Genomic DNA, 19752 nt, shown 5'->3' with positions numbered 1-19752 from the left:
CACACACACACACACACACACACACACACACACACACACACACACACACACACACATACAAAATTATACAATGCCCATAAAAAGTTGGTCCTCAAAGTCAAGGAGATCCTAGTAAAACATACCAACAACAGGAATGCATTGTGACTTTCCTGAACCAGGGGGAAGTGTACCCAAAGTTATAGCTCAAGAGTTTTCTTAATTAAATGTGGTTTCTCCAAAAATATCAGTAACAAAAGTAGAATGTGACATTCCTTGTTAATTTACAACATCCTAGCACTAGTCAGGACTGTCTTTGTGCTTTTTAATTTGTTATACTTCCCAACAGTGGCCTGTTGTGTCGCCTAAACTGTCAAAGTACCTGTCAATATGCTAACCGCATAAATGTTTACTTTTTACTCTTTTTTCATAAGTTAACATATACACAAATTAAATATAAATATTTGTTTAAATGAGAAAATAAATATATAGATTAAAAAAAATAAAGTGTTTGTTTATCGCACCATCTTCATCAGTTTGTATAATGGTCTCGTCACTCTCTTTCCGTCCCTCTGGATTGGTCAGAATCATCCTCAGACTGACGTTGGTGTAGGGTGGCAGGTTTCCCACCAAGTGGCGTGGGGCTGAGAAGAAGAAAAAAACGTAATATTGTAAAATAATAATGTACAGTATGTCATTTTAGTGCATCTAGTGCTGCAACTAATGATTATTGTTCTATTAAGTCTGCTGATCCTTTTCTCATATTATTTGATTATATTGTCTTATTTAATGTATATCAGTGAAAACAGCAGTAGAATTAATGGTAATAAGGGCTGTTTTAACCATTAAACTGAGTATTACCTTTAGGGTCCATGTCCAAGCATTCGTCTTTGCTGCGGTTGTTGGCAGTAGTGTAACGGTAGCAGATGGTGACGTTAAAGGTGTGACAGCGAGTGATGTTGTAACCCAGTGACTCCCAGTCCACCGCTATCAGACGAGACCTGGTCTCAGCTATCTTTAGCCTCTTAGGAGTTCGCATAGGTTCTACAGAGAAACAGAGGAGAACAGGAAAGAAAGAATATCACAAGTTTTCTTAGTGACCCAACAGATTATCGACACATGAACTGTGTTAGACTGTAGCATTATGATCATAAATATGCCTGCTGCACTGTAAGAAGCAAATGTACTGTGTGTGGCCAAAAGAAAACAGCAAGAGCACTGAGTCAACATTTTCCCCAAGATAAAAAAACGGTTGTTTATGAAGATCTTTTTCAGCTCCTCGCTGCCATTCACCCATTTCTCAAATGCAATAACTTCTACAAGGCACGTCTTTGGTTTCCATCTTTTATGTGAATTCAGAACGGTTATTGTTAATATAATCTACCTTCTCTCCAGCCTGCCCAGGGCTTTAATTACCTTAACTGGCTCATTTAACTGGATCAATAACCCTGAGAACCCACCCACCTCCACACACAAACGCACACGCGCATGCACGCAGGCAAGACCGCAAACACATAATCAAACCTTTTCTCATCTGCTTCCTGCCTGCTCATATCAATCCACTATACATCCGTCATCACATTCTCATGAATGTTTACCAACCAGTTCTTCTCCAGCCATTCAACAGTAAAGATGGAGATATATACCTGGAAGAGCTGACGTTTTCTGTAGAAAAGCTATCATCTTTAGACGCTATAAATTGTTGTAGAAGAGTTATTTCTCTGGGTAAGGAAACCACCTCTCTAACTAGAGCAGATATCACTCAAAAATGGAAATAGAACCCAAACGTGTAGTTTTCTTCTAATTTTTGAAATACGTTATGAAGTCTGAATAAAGATTGGTGAGGTTGAGTTGATGTGTGTTCTTTTGCATGCGTCTGATACTGTTGTATATTTTTACTGGAGAAGTAGTGATGGAAGAAGTATTCAAACCCAAAATACTACTTTAAAGGAATACACCACCATTTGTTGAAATAGGGCTTAGCATGTTGTGAGTAAAAGTGAGCCAACAAAACAACAAGAACCTAATTACTTCTTGTGGCCTGTGTATTCACAAAGAGTACAAATAGCTATGCAGATTAAGACTAGACAATTTCCTAGGCAGAGATTGATTTGGGACTATATTTGGTGGAAACACAGCCAAAGCCCTGCTACATGGCGCCGAGATCATGCAGCACCTTAAACCCCTCAACTTCCGTCATCAGACGCAGTGTGAATAGCTGGCTATTTCTCCTACAGTAGACATGGCGGATTTTGTGAGAGACAAAGAGGATGACTTCTCAGACAGTCAAGATCCAGAAGCATACCTCTACGACCCAGAGTTTTCATAAGAGGAGCTGCATGCTTTGGAAATTTAACAAGAGGAGGAGGAGGTTGTGATCAATTGACAGCCCGAGGACGTGAGACATCCTGCAATCTTCGACATTTTTGTTCAGTTAGATAAAGTCTATTGGGAAAAATGCAGAATGGACCCATTAAACAGCTATCCACAGAGTAAGTGATTACTGTAAACATGACGCATGGTTATTTTACGGGATGTTAGATATATTAGACCTGTACTCGCACAGAGTTGCTGTGTGATATCTTGGCGCCATGTAGCAGTGCTTCGGCTGTGCTTCCAACCAATACAGTCCCAAGTCATTATCTGCCTTGGAAATCATTGCTTTTGTACTCGTGAATACGCAGGCCACAATAAGTAATTAGGTTGTTGTAGTTTTTGTTGCCTCACATGCACAATGCATGCATTGAGACAAAAAATGCATTGGCTCACCTATCTACAGCTAGGGGAGACCATAATAAGCCCTATTTCAACAAACGGTGGCGTGTTCCTTTAAATATTAAGTTAAAGTACATAGCTTATCTGTAAAATGAAAGTGACATGACCACTGCGAGTGTGACAATATTTCATACAATATTACCAAATTATTAATCGTAATCATTTAATGTGTAAGTAGTAGTTTTCAATAATAATAGCTAGCCATAGGTTTTGTGTGTAGAATATAGATCTGCAACAGTAACTAGAAACTAATTGAGTTAAGTAAATAGTAAATATATAAATATATACAGTACTTGAGTGAATGTACTTAGTTACAGTCCACCAGTTTTTTTTTTTAGTTAACACTGGATGATATATGATATTTTTGACAGCTGAGAGCGCAATAGGTTATCATGACAAAACAATCTGTTTAGTCAGCCTCAATACAGCCAATTACAAATATGCCTCAGTTAAGATAGACTCTGGACATATCCAGAGCAAATTTAATTTAAAGTTGACTTCATTCACAGTGATGGTGATTTTTATCATCAGATGATGTTCCCTGCTCCTCTCTTTGTAACCTACATGCTTCCTTATGTCCTTCCAGGATTTTTTAATAAAAACAGCTCACCTTAAATAAAGACGAAAGTCTCTCCCCAACCCTTCCTTGTCTCACTCTTTTTTTTCTCTGGGTCTTCCTCTTTCAGAGGAGACAACACAAGGACACAACGTTTTTTTCTGACAACCCATTATCTGCCTGTCACTCACTCACTCACACACACACACACACACACACACACACACACACACACACACACACACACCACACACACACACACACACACACACACACCACACACCTTTTACAGAGACGGACACTCATGCACTCAATTGTTACTCAAAATACACACATACACATAGGTTGTGACAGATTTAAGATTAAATCTGGGCAGAGCACGTATAGGTGTGTGTTTATCTGTGTGCGTGTTTATCTGTGTGTGTGTGTGTGTGTGTGCGCGCATCTCAATAAAACTTTTCATAATAAGAATGCATAGTGAAGGACAAACACAACTCTCTCACACACACACACCACACACACACACACACACACACACACACACACACACACACACACACACAAAATACAAACATTTAGATGTAGCTCACTAATAATGAGACATACAGATGTGTGAGAGAAAATGAAAGTGTGTTTGTGTTAATAGCTGAAGGGTCAGAACATTTCATTTTTGCTTCAACTGTTATTGGATGGTTGACATTTAAATAGAGCGAGAGGGAGACCTAATGCCTGTCTCTCCCTCTATCTGTCTTCTTTGTCTAAGTCTTTTCCTCTCTGTCTCCCTGTTTAAATCAATATTTGTCATCCTCACAATAAACCTGGCTATTAGGACACGGACACACAGAAACACGCACACGCACGCACACACACACACACGCACACAGTTACGGCAGTGTAATAAATTGTATTGATTTCAAGGTCTCTTGATGCTAAAACTGCTTCTCAGTCTTCAACATGGAATTAAACAAAATATATGACTAGCACGCACACAACACACACACACCACACACACACACACACACACACACACACACACACACACACACACACACACACACATTCAAAACCCCATTCCCTTCTTGACCCACAAGTCATTATTGCTCTCTTAACCATTTACTGTAGGTAGTAAAAGAGGGTAGGAGAAGAGACCGTAAGAGAATACGAACAAATACAGTAAAGAAAGAAAGAAAACAACAGGAGGGCAAAGAAAGCAGCATATAAAATGAATAAAAGAAGAGTGTAAAAACAAAGCAATGCGTGAAAAAATGAAACTGGGGCTGGAGGGAGCGAGTTACAGATAAAGGGAACAGAGAGAAAGGAGGAGTGAAAGAGGCAGAGAGGAGGAACAGGGAGAGACGATAACTAGTTTGGAATGTGGCCAGAGTCAAGCGGGAGCAGGTCCAACGGTAAAACCACAGAGGCTGCCTTGTCTCTTTCCCCTCCTCCGGTAGACATACAAATGGTTGGATTCATGTTGGAACTAAAAGGCTTTGTTCTCCACAGATGGAGCTTTGAAAACAACAACAATACCAATAAACACCAACAATAACACCAAGGACGGCAAGCTTCATATCAGCTGAATCCAGAAGTTGGAATTAAAGAATAGAAAACAAATGGAAAGAAAATTAAACTAAATGAAATAGAACAAGGTTCAGGGCGAGAGAACAAAAGTTGTCCATCCAATGAAGAATTAGAAAGGGCCAATAAATATGCAGTAAAAAGACCACAGAGCAGGAGACAGACGCACGCTTAAAGAAAAGCAGAGAAGTAAAGAGGTAAGGAAAGGGGAGAGGATATGAAGGAAGAAATAGAAAAGGTTGACAGGAGATGCAGCTAAATCCAAGTTAATCTGTCCAATTAGTTCCTGGTAATCCTTCCACTGTCATGAGAAAGACAAATGAAACTCCGGGTATTCACTCTCATTTTCTCTCTGCATTTCTCACTGGGCCAAGCACATGAAAGTTGCAAATAAGCGCTGAAACATTCATTCAATTTGCACTTGTAAACTACGTGGAATTTGATTCTATGCAAAGGCCAATTATGAAATCAGCAACCAGGACTTCTAGAGTTTCAGAAATAGTGTAGATGTTGTTGAGGTAGTGGGATTTGTCAGAGATCAACAAGCTGAGAAAAATAAAATAATGAAGTAACAACATTCAAATACCTTTACAGTCACAAAAATGCAGGTGGGTAAAAGCAATGAGGTAAGTATAATTTAACAAACTTCTAAGGACAGGAGAAAGTAATGCAAAAAGATATGCACTAAATATTTTAAGACTTCATGAAAAAGGCTGAATATCCCTTAAAGTTTAATTTATACTTTTGCATGGACGGCTATGTGCACAGGCTTGGAAGTTTCACAGTAGCGGATGTGTGCCTCCTCAACAATGATACTATACGTCGAGCCGCTACGATTACATCACATGTGGACCGCAACTCTCCATTGTTTATTTTTAATTTGTCTTTTTTAATGGTAAATATTGCAGCCATTTTTTCATTAATAGACTATTTTTTTCTTCTGAAAAGCTGTCACATTTTGTCGTTTAATTGCTCGATGGTGTTTTCTGCCTCCAACGTCACCTTCCAGGCAGCTAACCCTAGCCTTAACCCTAAACATAACCATTGCTGCGCTGCCTGGAAGGAGATGTTGGGGGCAAAAAACACCAAACACCCCTTTAATCTTTATCTTTACAGCTTTCTCTGACTGCGTGTGTGTGCACAGTTTTTTTAATACACAATAGAGTTTAAAGTATTTCTTCCCTAAAACTACAGATCTAGATGTACCCATTTAAGGCAGAAAATGATCCAAAACCATCAGAATTTGCCATGAACTACCACATGCACACACAGAACATTATTGTAAAACTGCTTGACTTCTTAAACACACACAGCGTACAGAACTGTGTCAATAGGTTCCAAGGACCTGCCCCTTAAAGCTTCGTACTGCTGCTGACTGTGTGTGTGTGTGTGTGTGCATGTGTGTGCTTTCACAAATATAAAGAAGTACATCATAACATCTGTGCTTGTATGTCTGGGAGTGTGTTTTGTAATTCCATTCTTCCATTAATCCAAGTGATGCTGAGTTTGTGCAACATATAAGAAATACTGTAGCTCCCTAAACTCTCTCTGTGTGTTTGTGCGTGCGTGTGTGTGTGTGTGTGTGTGTGTGTTTGCGTGTCTGTTTCTTTCAATCTCGATATCCCGCTTAGTGTGTCTCTCTTCTGAGTGTGCTCACGCATGTTAGTGTGTCTCCGTTTGTGTGTGTGTTTTAAACCCCCTGGGCCCAAAAGGTTTTAAACAGAAAAAACCGGGTTTTGGGTTTTAAAACTATTCATCACTTTCTGTCGTCCCCTCTGTCCCGTCTGTCTGTCGGGCTTCTGTCTGGCTGTCCTCTTAAAAAAAAAAAAAAAAAAAAAAAAAACCCCCCCCACACAAACACACACACAACCCCCTTTTTCCCTTTAAATTGGGTTAATTTTTCAAACCCCCTTTTACAAAAGCAATGAATCAATCCCCAAAAAAAATCCCAGGGAAATAAGAAGAGAGGGCAGGGGGGGGCAGAGGAAACATTTGAGTGGAAAAAGAAAAAAAAAAACGTAAAAAAAGAGTTGGGTAAGCAAAAAAAAGACAGGAAAGGGTTAAACTTTCATCTTTCCCAAAACCCAAATTGGGGTCTGCAGGTTTTGGGCTTTTTCCTTATCATATTAACTTTAATGGTTATTAAATTAAACCCGTTTTTTTTGTGGTGACCTGGGTTTTGGGTTTTCCCGGTGTTTGTGCACACATTTCCCTGTGGGGTTTTGTTTTGTTGTGTGTGTGTCGTTTGCATTTTTTGAAATTGGGGAACTAGCTTCCGAAACTCCCGGGGGGGTTTGGGTCAGAGGAATTAAACCCAAAAAGAAAAAACAAAAAGGGAATTTTCCCTTTAAATAAAAATTTTTCCCCCTGTGTGTAAACGTGGCTCTTCCACAAAAATTCCTTCTGGTGCATTTTTCGTGTGTTGTGTGCGCACATTGAGTTTTTTGTGTTTTGAATGTGTTTAAATCTACCTGATGGCAGGGGGGTTTAAAAATTTTGGGGCCCCCCGGGGGAAAAATTTGTATAACGAATAAAGACCCCAAGAAAGACGGAAAAAACCCCAAAAAGGGCATCAAATGCCCGATTAGACTTTGTTATGTCAAAAAAGTTAGTTTTAGAAAGCGCTGGTGGCCGGATTTGCCACGGAGCCCCCGGGGGGCACACCCAAAGAAAAGTGGGCCTACTTTCCTTCCCATGGGCCCACCACCGGGGGGAGGAACGCTGGGGCCTCAAAGCCCCCGGGTGAGCGCCGCTATTGGGGTTTACCCCGGTGGACGAGAGGGTCCCCTTCCTATCCTGTGTTGGGGGGAATCTCTGATGTTTTTTTGGCATATGCACCAAACAAAATTTTTGGGGGTTATTCGGCCCTTCTTGGGACCTTTAATAATCCTTATAGGGGTTTATAGGGGCTCCATAGATTGCTAGGGATTTCAACACACACGTGAGCGAGATGGAGATACGTGGGTCGTAATTGGGGAGGAACGGCCCTTCCTGATCTAAACCAGAGTGGTTGTCTGCTGTTGGCTTTGGTAGTCATGATTTTTCACAAAAACCCTGTTCAAACTAGGGATGTCAAAGGTACTTTATCCCAACACCTTTGGCCCCAAAGGGCAATGAAATGTTTTAACCCTTTATCTGATCGAGGCCCTTTTTTTGGCACTCGGGGGGAAGAGGGGCGGACCCGCAATAGACCATGGGGTGAGTTTGGGGTAGGGGGTGGGGAAGACTCTGGACAGCCTGGTAAACCCAAAGGGTATTGGGTAAATTTTGAATGTCTGGAGAAGGGCCCTGTCCAACGACTTTCAACTCACACCTCCCGGGGGAGCTTTTTGTATCCCGTGGAGGCGGGGGCCCTTTACCTGAGGGACAATGTTAAAAAATTTTCCCGGGGGGAATGCGGGGGAGCTTGGTCTTAGGGGCTTTGGTGCCCCCAAAGGGGCGGTTTAAATTTACGGACACCATGGGGGACCCTGTTTCGGGAAGCCATCAAACGAAAAAAGGAGTCTTTGGGGAAGTTATCCCGAGGACTCCCGAGGCAGTTGCGTTTCTGACGGAAAAGGGCGCAGCATCTGCCGGAAAAAGCAAAGCCGAGGTGGGGGACAAGTTGGAGAAGAATGGAAAAGAAGTTTTGGTCGGCACCAAAGGTACTTCGAAACCTTGCCTCCTAGGGGGGAAAAAGGGAACATCAAGCTTTTTACAGTTGGGCAGTGGCCCAGGGAGTGGCAGACAGGGGTGGTGGTCCCCCCTTCAAAACGGGGGGCCAGAAGGTGTGTGCCAAAATTTCAGGGTATACCCCTTCTCAGACCCGGTCAAAACCTTTGGGTTGTAGGGAACAATGCGGATTCCGTCCTGGTCGGGGGGGCAAGGCTCAGATTTACTCCGCAGGACCTGGGGGACCTGGGGGTAGGCCCAATGGTCTACATGTTTTTGGGAGGAGAAGGGTATGACCGGCCCCCCGGGGGGGCCTGTGGGGGGTGCTGCGGAGTATGGGGGGAGGGGGTGCCTTTTTGGGCCATGCCAAACTCTGTAGGGCCAAACGAGAGCTGGTCCGTGTTCTTTGGCAGAAGTCGGATTCGTCAGATGAGTTTGGCCTCCGCCAGGGCTGCGCTTTGACCAATCCCGATTGCGATTTATGGGCAGGTTCAAGGCTAGTTGGGGGGGGTGGGGCAGGGGTGGGGGGGATCATTTTGGCCCCAGACCTTTAGCACTCACTGAATCAGTTGCAGCCGAGTGTAAGCGGTGAGATGGGATCAGCCCTCTAAAATTTGGGCACGGTTTTTGAGCAGGAAACGATGGAGTGCCCCTCTTCTGGTAGGGAAGGGTCCTTACCCCCGGAAGGATTTTAAAACCCCGGGGGCTTGTTTGTGAGTGAGAAGAAATGGGGGGGGATTGGTTTTGGAGATGGGCAGCCCGGGGTATTTTCATTCAATTTTTACCATTGGTGAAAAGAGAGCTGGCCCGAAGGCAAAGCTCTCGATTTTGGCGTTTTCGTTTTACCCTCACCCATGGTCAGAAGGCTGGGTATACCAAAGAAAGAGATCCCGGGGACAACGGCCCAAAAAAAGTTTCTCAGAGGGGGGCGGGGTCCCTTTTGAGATAGGGGAAAAAGGTCAGTCTCCGTTGGGGCTTAAGTGAGCTCGCTCCTGGCGTCAAAGGACCCGTTGAGGTGGTTGGGCATTTTGGTAAGGGTGCCCCCTGGGGGGCCTCCCGGGGGAGGGTTCTGGCACGTCCCCGGGAGAACCCCTCGGGAAGACCGGGACTAGGTGGAGGGAATATATCCCAAAACCCTGGCCGGGGAAGCCTGAATTCCCCAGCGGAGCTGGTTGATGTGGCTCGGGAAAGGGAATCGGGGTCCCCTGGGGGAGCTTTGCCCCTGGACCCGAGACCAGAAAAAGGGGAAAAATTGAAGATGGATGGAGGACAGGGGGGAAAACAGCGAGCGGTTTGGCAAAAATGAAAAAAAAATTTGCCCCCAAAATTAAAAATTTTTTATATCTTGTTTTATTTTAAATCTGTGCAAAAAAAAACCCCAAATTTTGGGTTCAGGGGGGGGAATGTGCTGGACTGTCTTGCAGTGCTAGTGTCTGAAATGCATTAGAGTAGAAATCCCTCTAAAGCCCCTGGAAGATTAAAAAATATTGTTCCTTTTTTACTTTTTAGTCAGAACAAAATGTTTTCAAACACTGAAAATTTGGGCAATTTTCTGTAAATTCATAACCATATTTTTTTTATTTAGTTGAATCAATTTTTTTAAATACCCCAAATAAAAATTAGTGGATACAATTTTTTAGTCTTTAATCAAATGTTTTTCCTGCGTGAGTGAGGAGAGGAAATTTAATTTCCTTTTCCCGTCAAACAGGAAAAAAATGTTCAATACATGAGTCCCGAACAAGTCTAGGATTCCTTTTTCTGCAAATAAACCACACACAACCCACACCAACCACCCACAAACACCCAACAACCCACCAACACCACAAAAAACCCCCAAAAAACCCACACACACCACACACACACAAAAAACAACACCCCCCAACACCCCACACCCACACCCCCCCCGTGCCTTTACTTTTTTTTTTTCCCCCTTTGTTTTTTTTTCATATCCCCCATCACCCCCTTGATTCTTTTTATTCAAAAGCCCCCCCACTGCTTTTTTATTTTTCTCTTTCTCTCGATATCAAAAAACCTTTTTCTCTCGCTCGTCTCTCTCCCCCCTACGGGTTTTTTTATATTTTGTCGTTTTATTTTTACAAAGTCAACAGGTTTGCCCCCCCCTCTATGATCCCAGAGAGGGAGAGAGGGAAAGGGGGGGAGAGGGAAAGAGAAAAAATGGGAAAGGCAGCGACAAGGGAACCAAAATGAAGAGATTAAGAAGAGGAGTGGCAGGGAAAAAAGGAAAATGGAGAAAAAAAAAAAAAAATCCCGATAAAAAATGAGAAGATGGGGAGAGCTCCAGTTTTAATCACTCTTTCCCAGTCCGGGGGCCCAAACCCCGCCCCTTCCCCAATTTTACCCTCGTACACCTCTCCCCTTTCCCTGCCGCCAAAATTAAATATCACTCTACCAACTAAAATATAGATACCAAGACAAAAAAGAACAACAGTAGACGGACAGATCGATAGATAATCAAACGGGCAAAAAAGTTTTTGTCCAAGCACCCCGGTGAATAAAGGTCCTACCTTTTTCTTTGCAGAAGGGAATTTATCAACTTTGGGCTCGTCATGTTTTTGATCAATGATTTTTGAATTATCATGTAAAAAGTGGAGGAAAAAAAGTAAATTAAGGGTTTTTTCTGGAAAATTTTTAGGAACTTAAGATTATTAGTGATTCAAACAGTGTTCAACTTATTTTTGCACTTCTGGATGGTTGTTTTTCTTATAGTAAACACAAAACTGATTTGTTTATACTAGTAAATACTAACACAGTCAAAAAACGATGTAGTGTCTATTCCCACCTGCACATTTGGTCCGGGGGGGAATAAAAGGGGGCCAATTTGCCCGTCCCTCCCTCTCTGGTCGGGGGGTAACACTCTGATTCTACTTGTGTCTGGGTCAAATGAAATAAATTTTCAAATTTACCTACCCTTCCATCCGTTTCATAGGGTTAATAAAAAAAAAAATTTTTTTTTTGTGGATTATTTATATATGTGGGTTTCAGATTTTTCAGAATTATGCGGGTACAATCACAAATAATTAGCTTAGATTATTTAACACACACACCACCAAAAACCCCGCACGCACCACGCCGCCCCAGCAAAACCACGGCACGACGCCCAACAAGAGAGGCAATTTTTTATTTTAATGGCAGGATTCATGGTCCCGGGACTTGTCTTGTAAAGTCCCCTTTGGCCCTTTTGGGAATTAAATAGCCCCCGCTCACATCCCTTAAAAAAAACTAGAGATAGGCTTCAAGTAATAATCTTGTCTCCCAAAACCCAAAAATAAAAAAATGCATTTTCCAAAATGTGAACAATTTTTTACAATTGTGTCAGAAAACAAAAATGATAAATACAGTCACACATTCAATCTCAATCTGTACATAAATTAGCTTTGGACAGAGCCAGGCTAGCTTTTTCCACCTACTTTAAATGTTTATGCTAAGCTAACCGCCTGCTAGCTCTACCTTAAATTTAGAATACAGACACGTTTGGCATTGAACGTCTCATCATTGTGGGATTAATATAGGATTTTGAATCTTGAATCTAACTCTCGGCAAAAAAGCACATTTCCCAAAATGTTGAACTATTCCTTTGACATATGTCGCCCAGAAGTCAGTCTATTTTCCTGCTTTCCTATGAAAGGATAAATGCTAATTGTCATGGTAATTTATTGCTTAACTATACAATGTCTCTTACTAAACATACCTCTTTCAGTATAATAGGTCCATCTCCAAATATGGAGTTAGCATTTAGTTGAATCAGCAGATATGTAGGGCCAACGCCTAGCAGCTGGGGAGGGGCGATGGGGTGCGGAGGCTCTGAGGAAAGAGAATAATGAACAAAATCATAAAAGGTTTCAAAGGGCCTGACCAGGTGAATGAAACATACTCAAACAAGGTCACAGCAGAAAAGAAGAGGAGACATATCAACAACATACTCAAGTGACTGTCATACAAAGCTGCGTGAGTGCGACAGCTGACGTGATATCTGTGAGCTTTAAATAAATATTTAATAACAACCTACCAGTAAACAATGTAAATTTGTAGGGGACATCCTAACAAGTGGAAACTGCACTAACCTGCAATATTATGACAACCAAGCTGCGTAAATCTAATAGTGAACTAATTGGCGGTATATAGTAGTAGATGATGTCGTTTGGAGTTAGTTTCAATCCTAGCTTCCTGTCCTTACCTTCCATCTAATAATAATAACCATAGAGTCCTTTTTGTAGATACTCAAAGACACCTCACATAACAAGATTTATATCCAGTTACTTTCATCAAACACTCGCAGATATGGAGTTTCACGCATTGACAGAGTTATAATGAACTTAATGTTAATGCAAACACACCCTTTGCAGCTGCTTCACATCAAAAGCTTTCCACCTTCAAAACAAGAAACTGGAAGACTTTTATTTGGGAGCTGCTTCAGAGAGTGTCTACCACAATGGTTGATACTGCCCTCTTCACATATCTTCATAGCTTTATCTATCTGAAAGTAATGACTTTATGTTTTTCAGACATAGGTGTCTGTTATGTTAATGTTCCTTACAGCTTTATTAAGACATGACAGGATATTTACGCCACAATGCTAGGGTGAAATTTTGCATTTAGTACTAGAGGTGAAAGAACTGCACTGAGTTTTAAAAGCAATGTTATGGAGGGAGAAGAGTGTTTTACAAGCTGCATGACTGATATCTTTTAAACCCCATTTTTCCATCCTAGTGAATCCACTACATTTCATCACTTTCATCATTTAATGTTATTAGTGAGTGATTTCTGCTGCCGATTTTACAAAAGTCCATAAGTGCACTGCATAAGCAGACAATGATAAGATTCCTTTATTGTAATTTCTCAACACTAACATGAATTAAAACAAAATGTGTCCTCTGCATTTAACCCATCCTATACATAGGAGCAGGGGGAAGACTTTAGTGCAGCAACTGGTGACCACTAAGGTTTAATCCCAGGAAATGGAAAAAAAAACAAAATAAAAAACGCAAGGTGTGTGCATCTATTGTGTTCATATGGTACTGTTGATGCAGGCGACAGTGCTGTAATGTAGCTACGGTAATAAAGGCTCACTAAATTCATTACGCAGCAGTAGGCTACATCCGTGGAAGTGGAGAAAGCGTTTTCTATCTGCAGCCCATTTGTCACGAAAACTCAAAACCGTCTATCAACGCTCTCTGCTTCTTGAAAGCACACTTCCAGAAGAAAAAGAAAGGGCAGGGTGAGAATGCATTGTAAACTGAAAGAAATATGTAGTCTTAGTTGTCACAAGTTCAATGCAATGCTGATATTGCGGCAGAGGGTTTAGTCATTTATTTATTTTCTATGGCCCTGTCTTTTTGCAGGGCACAGTTGTACATTTCCGTGCGTCGTTTTCTTTCATTAAATTGAACTTGTATGTGTTTAAAAGAGAAATATTCCTGCCCTGCCGTAATAAGGACATATTTTGATTAACTTTGACGACTTATTCCCGTTTGCAGCCGCTTACAAATCTTAACAGCCACAGAATGGATTTCATTAAATAGAACTGTTTAGGAATCATTCAACTGTTTACTTCAGCACATTTCATTAGTTTGTACAATGGAGTTCTGTAAAATATTGGTTTTATATGGGTTGCCTAGATTTTCAGAATACAAGTCCCAGACAATCCACCTGGCATTTCATAATTAGTGCTGCAGCAGATGTCACGCACGCAGCTCAACTGATTACGCAGCAGAATTGATCATTGCAAATTGTGTTGATGATGAACATAAACTTTGTTCTTTTGCCCAAATAATAATACAAATAATATAAAAAAATGTCAGTTTGGGATTTGGGAAAGCATATTTGAATGATTTTGAAAAATGAATAGATAAAAACAGCTAGTTCCCGGGATTCCCAGGAAATGGGTCGTCTGATTAATTTTAGTTTCGGGAAAAATATGAAACCCTATAGTGACCACCTCCAGTTCTTTACTAGTGCAATTTAAAAGTGGGAGAAATGTTACAAGGTCCGACCTGGTCAGATTGCTGTGGTGACTTCTACGTGCAAGTGACTGTGTTTATGCAGACATGAGACCTAAATGTTGAATCTGCATCAGATTACTGTTATGTGGTGTATGTCTGAAGACAGCTTTGGTTAGCAATTGCTTGCTAACTGCAATTTAAATATGTAAACATCTAGATTCCACTGTTGCCATTTGGTGTATGTATCCCAAAGTATAACAAGCTTACCAAATCTCTCCTTAATTGTTCTTTATCTACATCTCATTTTTGATTAGCACAGATTTAGCTAGAAATTTAGTAAGCGATAATCCCCTTTACCTACTTAGATAAGATTGTATTTCAAATATTTTATATGTAACTTAAACTATAAAAACGACTGAATGAGCAATGACGTTTTTATAAATATATATTTTGATTGCATATACTGTAGTTTTCATACGAAATATGACTTGTTATGTACCCATGCACTACGTCCTGTGATGCTCTCAGTGAATAAATACACATACGTATTATGTACAAATGTACGTGTATGTAGTTGCACGTAAATATGATGGATGTGTGATGTTTCAGGACCAGTCAGCCAGATCACAGCTAACTGTCAAGCATCTGTGATTGACAAGCCGAAAGCACAAAATACACACACACACAACCTTAAAACACACTGCATCAAAGATTTATGTACTTGATACACCCGCGCGCGAGCACGCACCAGCACACACACCACACACACACACACACACACACACACACACACACACACACACAACACACACACACACACACACACAACACACCACACACACCACACACACACAGTGGTCTATCTCAAATACAGTAAATCATATGGATCTTATCTCTCTCAGTCACATCTCAACACCAACCTACCAAGCATTTTTTTCAATCAGTATAGAATGGAGATTTTTTTTTTGCAACAGCTTCAATCATGTCATATCTAAGTAGTGGTATCTAAATTGGTATATATATATATATATATATATATATATGTGTGTGTGTGTGTGTGTGTCTATTACAGTGCATGTTATTCCTTTAATATCTATATTTTGCATTGCTGTCAACTCTTTTTCTCTTTGTCTTATTTGCTTTTTTTTGTGTGGGGGGGTTTTTGTGGGTGTTGTGTGTGTTGGTTCTGGTAATGGCTGCAGAGGGGTTTAGGCTGGGAAGTGCTTTTTTGCAACGATGAAACCTATAGTTGACATGACACACAAACCCCCAACCAAACACACACACCCCAAACAACCCCCACCCACACACACACACCCCAGAAACAGAGAGGCTGAAACAGTAACGAAGCAGAATGACTTTTTGAAAACCGCACGTCAAAACATGTCAGCTCTCAAACCCAAAAAACAAAGTAAACAAATTTTATAATTAACAAGCAAACAAAAGGAAAAAAAAACAAAAATTCAGAAAAATATACTTTAACAAATATTTATTTCCAACAAACCGTAATTTGTCTGTCGTTTTCCTGTTGTTAACTTAAATAAATGAATGTTACTTAAAACCTTGGGGAATACTAAAAATAAATAATAACATAAAACGATCTTTGGAAGTAAGTGGTCATTATGGACCCAGAGAAAACAAGACGGAATGTTTTATGCAAAATTTTTTTTCCTTTTTCCATCACTGTCATTTGCCGTTGCCTAAAAATTTTAAATCATCAAGTTTGTTTTTCGGGGGGTTTTTTTTCACCATCCTTTTTTTTTATTAATCCCAAAGGAAACCCCTCTCATTTTTTCATTTTTATGGGTCAAATGTAAATGATGATAACAAAACAAAAAAACATTGGGAAAACTCCAAAGTGGTCGTTTTCACCTAAACCCGTCGGGGGGATTAATTTGTTTTACCCCCTCCTTTCTTTACGTATTTTAAATTTTAAAAATCTCGAGGCTTGGGGGAGGGTTTTTGAAAATTTTTTTTGATTTAGATTATGATGAGTGAAAAAAAGCAAAGAAAGACAGAAAACCAACTAAAAAAGAAAGAAACAAAAAAAAGGGAAAAAAAGAAGAGAAAGAAAAACTAGCAAGATTTTGTCGTGACGAAGCCCCATGCTTTTTTTTCCTCGTCGCAACCGTCATAAATTTTTCTTTTTTACAAAATGCTGGACATATGGGCCAGGAGGCCATAGCCCCCAGAACACACGAGGAGTTGTGTAGGGGGGGGCAAGTGTGTGCTGTGTTTTAGTCGATTTACCAACGTGGGAGTATTTTCAAGTTTTCCCAAAGCCTAAATTCACCCTTCATTTTTAGATGAGTGTATATGGGTTTTTGTGTTTCTTTTTCGTGTGTGTGTTGGGTAAAAAAGAAAAAGAAACTTTAAAGTGGACTCGGTTTAATGATTTTAAGTCATTTTTTTCAGCCCTTAAGTCGTTGGGGTGTTTTTGCATGTGTGGACAAAATATTGCGGGGTTTTTTTGGGCCCTGGTTTTGTGTAATGCAAGCGGCATGTGTGTTGTGTGGGTGTGTGTGGGTGTGTGTGTGTTTTTGTGTGTTGATGCACTCTGTCACCGGAACCAGGGGAAGGCTTTATTAGAGTTTTGCTCAACCAAACCCCCAGGGACACCCCCACACACACACAAAAAAACCACAAGCCCACACCCCACACACCACCCACACCCAAAATTAAATCCCATACTTCTTGTTTCCAACCAAGATTAAAACTTTTATCTAATAAAAAAAAACTTGTCCATCCTCTGTTTTAAAATGTAGGGGTGGGTTTTATCAAATATTTTATACATTTTTTTGCCAAATTGTTTTTTAAAAATTTTTTTTAATTATTTATATTTTAAAATAGGGGAAATTTAAAAAACTTGTAGGCTCCTTGGAAACTTGTTAAATAAACACTTTTTCCCCCGAGGAATTTTAAGTAAAAATACCCCAAAATGGGGCCGGGAATGGGGCCCAGGGGTTGGCCTTGGGTTTTTTCTGCTTTAAATTCTTTAAAACCCAAAAAGATCCCAAAAAACTACAGAAAGGACCCCAACCCCTTAAGTGCAACTCCCGACAGCCTATGCGACTTTAAAAGGAGGCACTTTTTTTGGGGTTGAAGAGAAAAAATTTTAGGTTTTATTTTTTGGGCAACGTAGGGGGGGTCACGTTATCCCCCACGGGGTTGTCTTTTCTCGTTTACGTTAACAAATTTAAGTTTGGGCTTGAACCTCCCCATCCCTCGTGTCCAGAGCGTGTTAAAGCCGGCTTCTGCCCCCCAACCCCTTTTTGTTCGGCCATTTATTTTTTTTTTTTAAAATCCAATATGCAAAGGGTCAAAAAAAAGCTCGAAGTTCATGGGACCAGGAAAATGGGGGAGGTAAAGGTGAACGGTTCGAATATTTGAAAGAAGAAACCCCCACATACACCCCCCACGCACCCCGCGCACACCCACACCACACAACACACACACACCACACACACAGGGCCCCGCAAAAAGATAAAAAAAAGCTTTTGTTGCATCCACAGTAAACCCCTTCGGGGACCCGTCCACCCCACCACCCTCCCGCAAGCATTACCAAGAGAAACACGAGGAAAAAAACAGAGCACCAAGGGGGGGGTAAAATCTTACCCTTTTTCGGCTACCAAAATTTTTATTGGGAAAAAATCAAAACCAAAAAAGGAAAGGGACACCCCCAAAGGAAGAGAAAAAACCTGGGTACAAACTACTGGAAACCCATGTCACCCCTCTTTCTCCAGATGCACCCGCCCACCAAAGTCCCCCTTTCTTTGAGTCAACTCTAGCCCCCAACAGGGAGAAGGCACTCTTGGCCTTACATTATAAATCAAAACAACCTTTCGTGACCGCCGGGGGAATAACAAAAACCCAGCGCCCCTTTGGGCTTTGAAAATGAAAAATGAAACCTGGGTTACTGTCCTACTGCCAAACATTTTTAACATATACAAGTCATATTTTGGCACTTTCCTATGATTCTGTATTCCATTTTCCTGTTCATCAGATTCGTACTCCAGTAACCATCCCTCATCTTTTTTTCAATTTCACGATAAATACATTTTAAAAATAAAATATTTAGAGCAAAAGATTAATAATGCAGCTTAACTCTGTCCATATTCATGGTCATCAATGTCCTGCAGGAACCTCAAATCTCCAACACGCATACTTCTCAAGAAGCGAAATAAACATATTCCCTGTTCCTTTGATTTTTCTCTGGCTCTCATCTCCCATATGATATTTCTAATAAATAAACATGAGGCATCTCTCCTTCTACATTCACACATGCGGTCCTCATTCTTTTATTTTGATATCTTTCTAACAAGAAGATTCTGGATCAATATTTATAATCACCAATATCCCTCAGAGCTCCAAAAGCATCTTTTCACAGATTCAGAAAGCAGCTGGTTTTCAAGTCGACGCCTGGCTATGAAACACACGTCACTCAATGTGTCTTATTGAACCTGAATCTATTTTCATATATGTAGATTGGTCCTATTCATGTTTAGACATGTCTCCTGCTGAGTGGATCTTTCTTCTCTCTTCTCTTCGCCTTCTCATGTTCATGATAAATAAACATTAGCCACTTCTTACTGAATCAGCAAGCTCCTCCTGCAAAAAAAAGTGTGTCTCCAAAAACGCCATATTGTCTTAGCCAAAGTAAAAACATTCCCAGTGGGGATTGTGACCCTTAACTTGGCAATGTTAGTGTCTTAGAGTGCTGAAACCCTAAACTGGACACTGTAAGCGCTCCATTATCTGGGAAACAGCTAAAATTCGTATGCACGGTGCTCGCTTCTGCTTTGATTTCTCATTTCTTTCTCCTCTGCCATCTCTTCTGCAGAATAATAAACACAACTCTGCTCAGCTGTTTACATATTCAGACATATTCCTGATTCTGATATGGATATTCTTGAGATAATGAGCAGACTATTTACATATAGCTTTTCTTCACCATCTCCACTTCTCTCTTTGCTCACCCTCTTTTGCCTCCCATTTCTACCCCTCCTTTCTGTCACTCTCTTATCATTCTTTCTGAATCTCTTTCGCCTTCACCCTCTCTCTGCCCTCCTCCCCTGTCTCTCTCTGGGAGATGAATTGAATATGTAAGCTATTGGATGTGAATGAATAAAGCATTCCGTCTCAAACACACATTGGTGACACCTTATTAACCACATGTCAGCTGCACATGACAGCTGGAGCACGCACAGTTTTCATTCACACACACACACACACATTCACAGCATGCACATGTACACA

At 40.8% G+C, this 19752-nt stretch overlaps 1 protein-coding gene across 1 annotated transcript in view; it reads right to left on the bottom strand.

The window, feature by feature from the left end:
• ptprk (protein tyrosine phosphatase receptor type K) overlaps positions 1 to 19752 on the bottom strand; it is a 123351-nt gene that overhangs the window by 34723 nt on the left and 68876 nt on the right. The window contains exons 10-13 of the mRNA XM_032543630.1: positions 12225 to 12358; positions 11337 to 11418; positions 838 to 1020; positions 501 to 620 (exon numbers count right to left, since the gene is read on the bottom strand). Of these exons, the coding sequence (XP_032399521.1) occupies positions 501 to 620; positions 838 to 1020; positions 11337 to 11418; positions 12225 to 12358 (519 nt within the window). The remainder of the gene's footprint in view (positions 1 to 500; positions 621 to 837; positions 1021 to 11336; positions 11419 to 12224; positions 12359 to 19752) is intronic.

The sequence above is a fragment of the Etheostoma spectabile genome, chromosome 18 (assembly GCF_008692095.1).
Source record: "Etheostoma spectabile isolate EspeVRDwgs_2016 chromosome 18, UIUC_Espe_1.0, whole genome shotgun sequence".
NCBI lineage: Eukaryota > Metazoa > Chordata > Actinopteri > Perciformes > Percidae > Etheostoma > Etheostoma spectabile.
The sequence above is the reverse complement of the archived record's forward strand: the minus strand, read 5'-3'. Positions and strand labels throughout refer to the sequence as shown.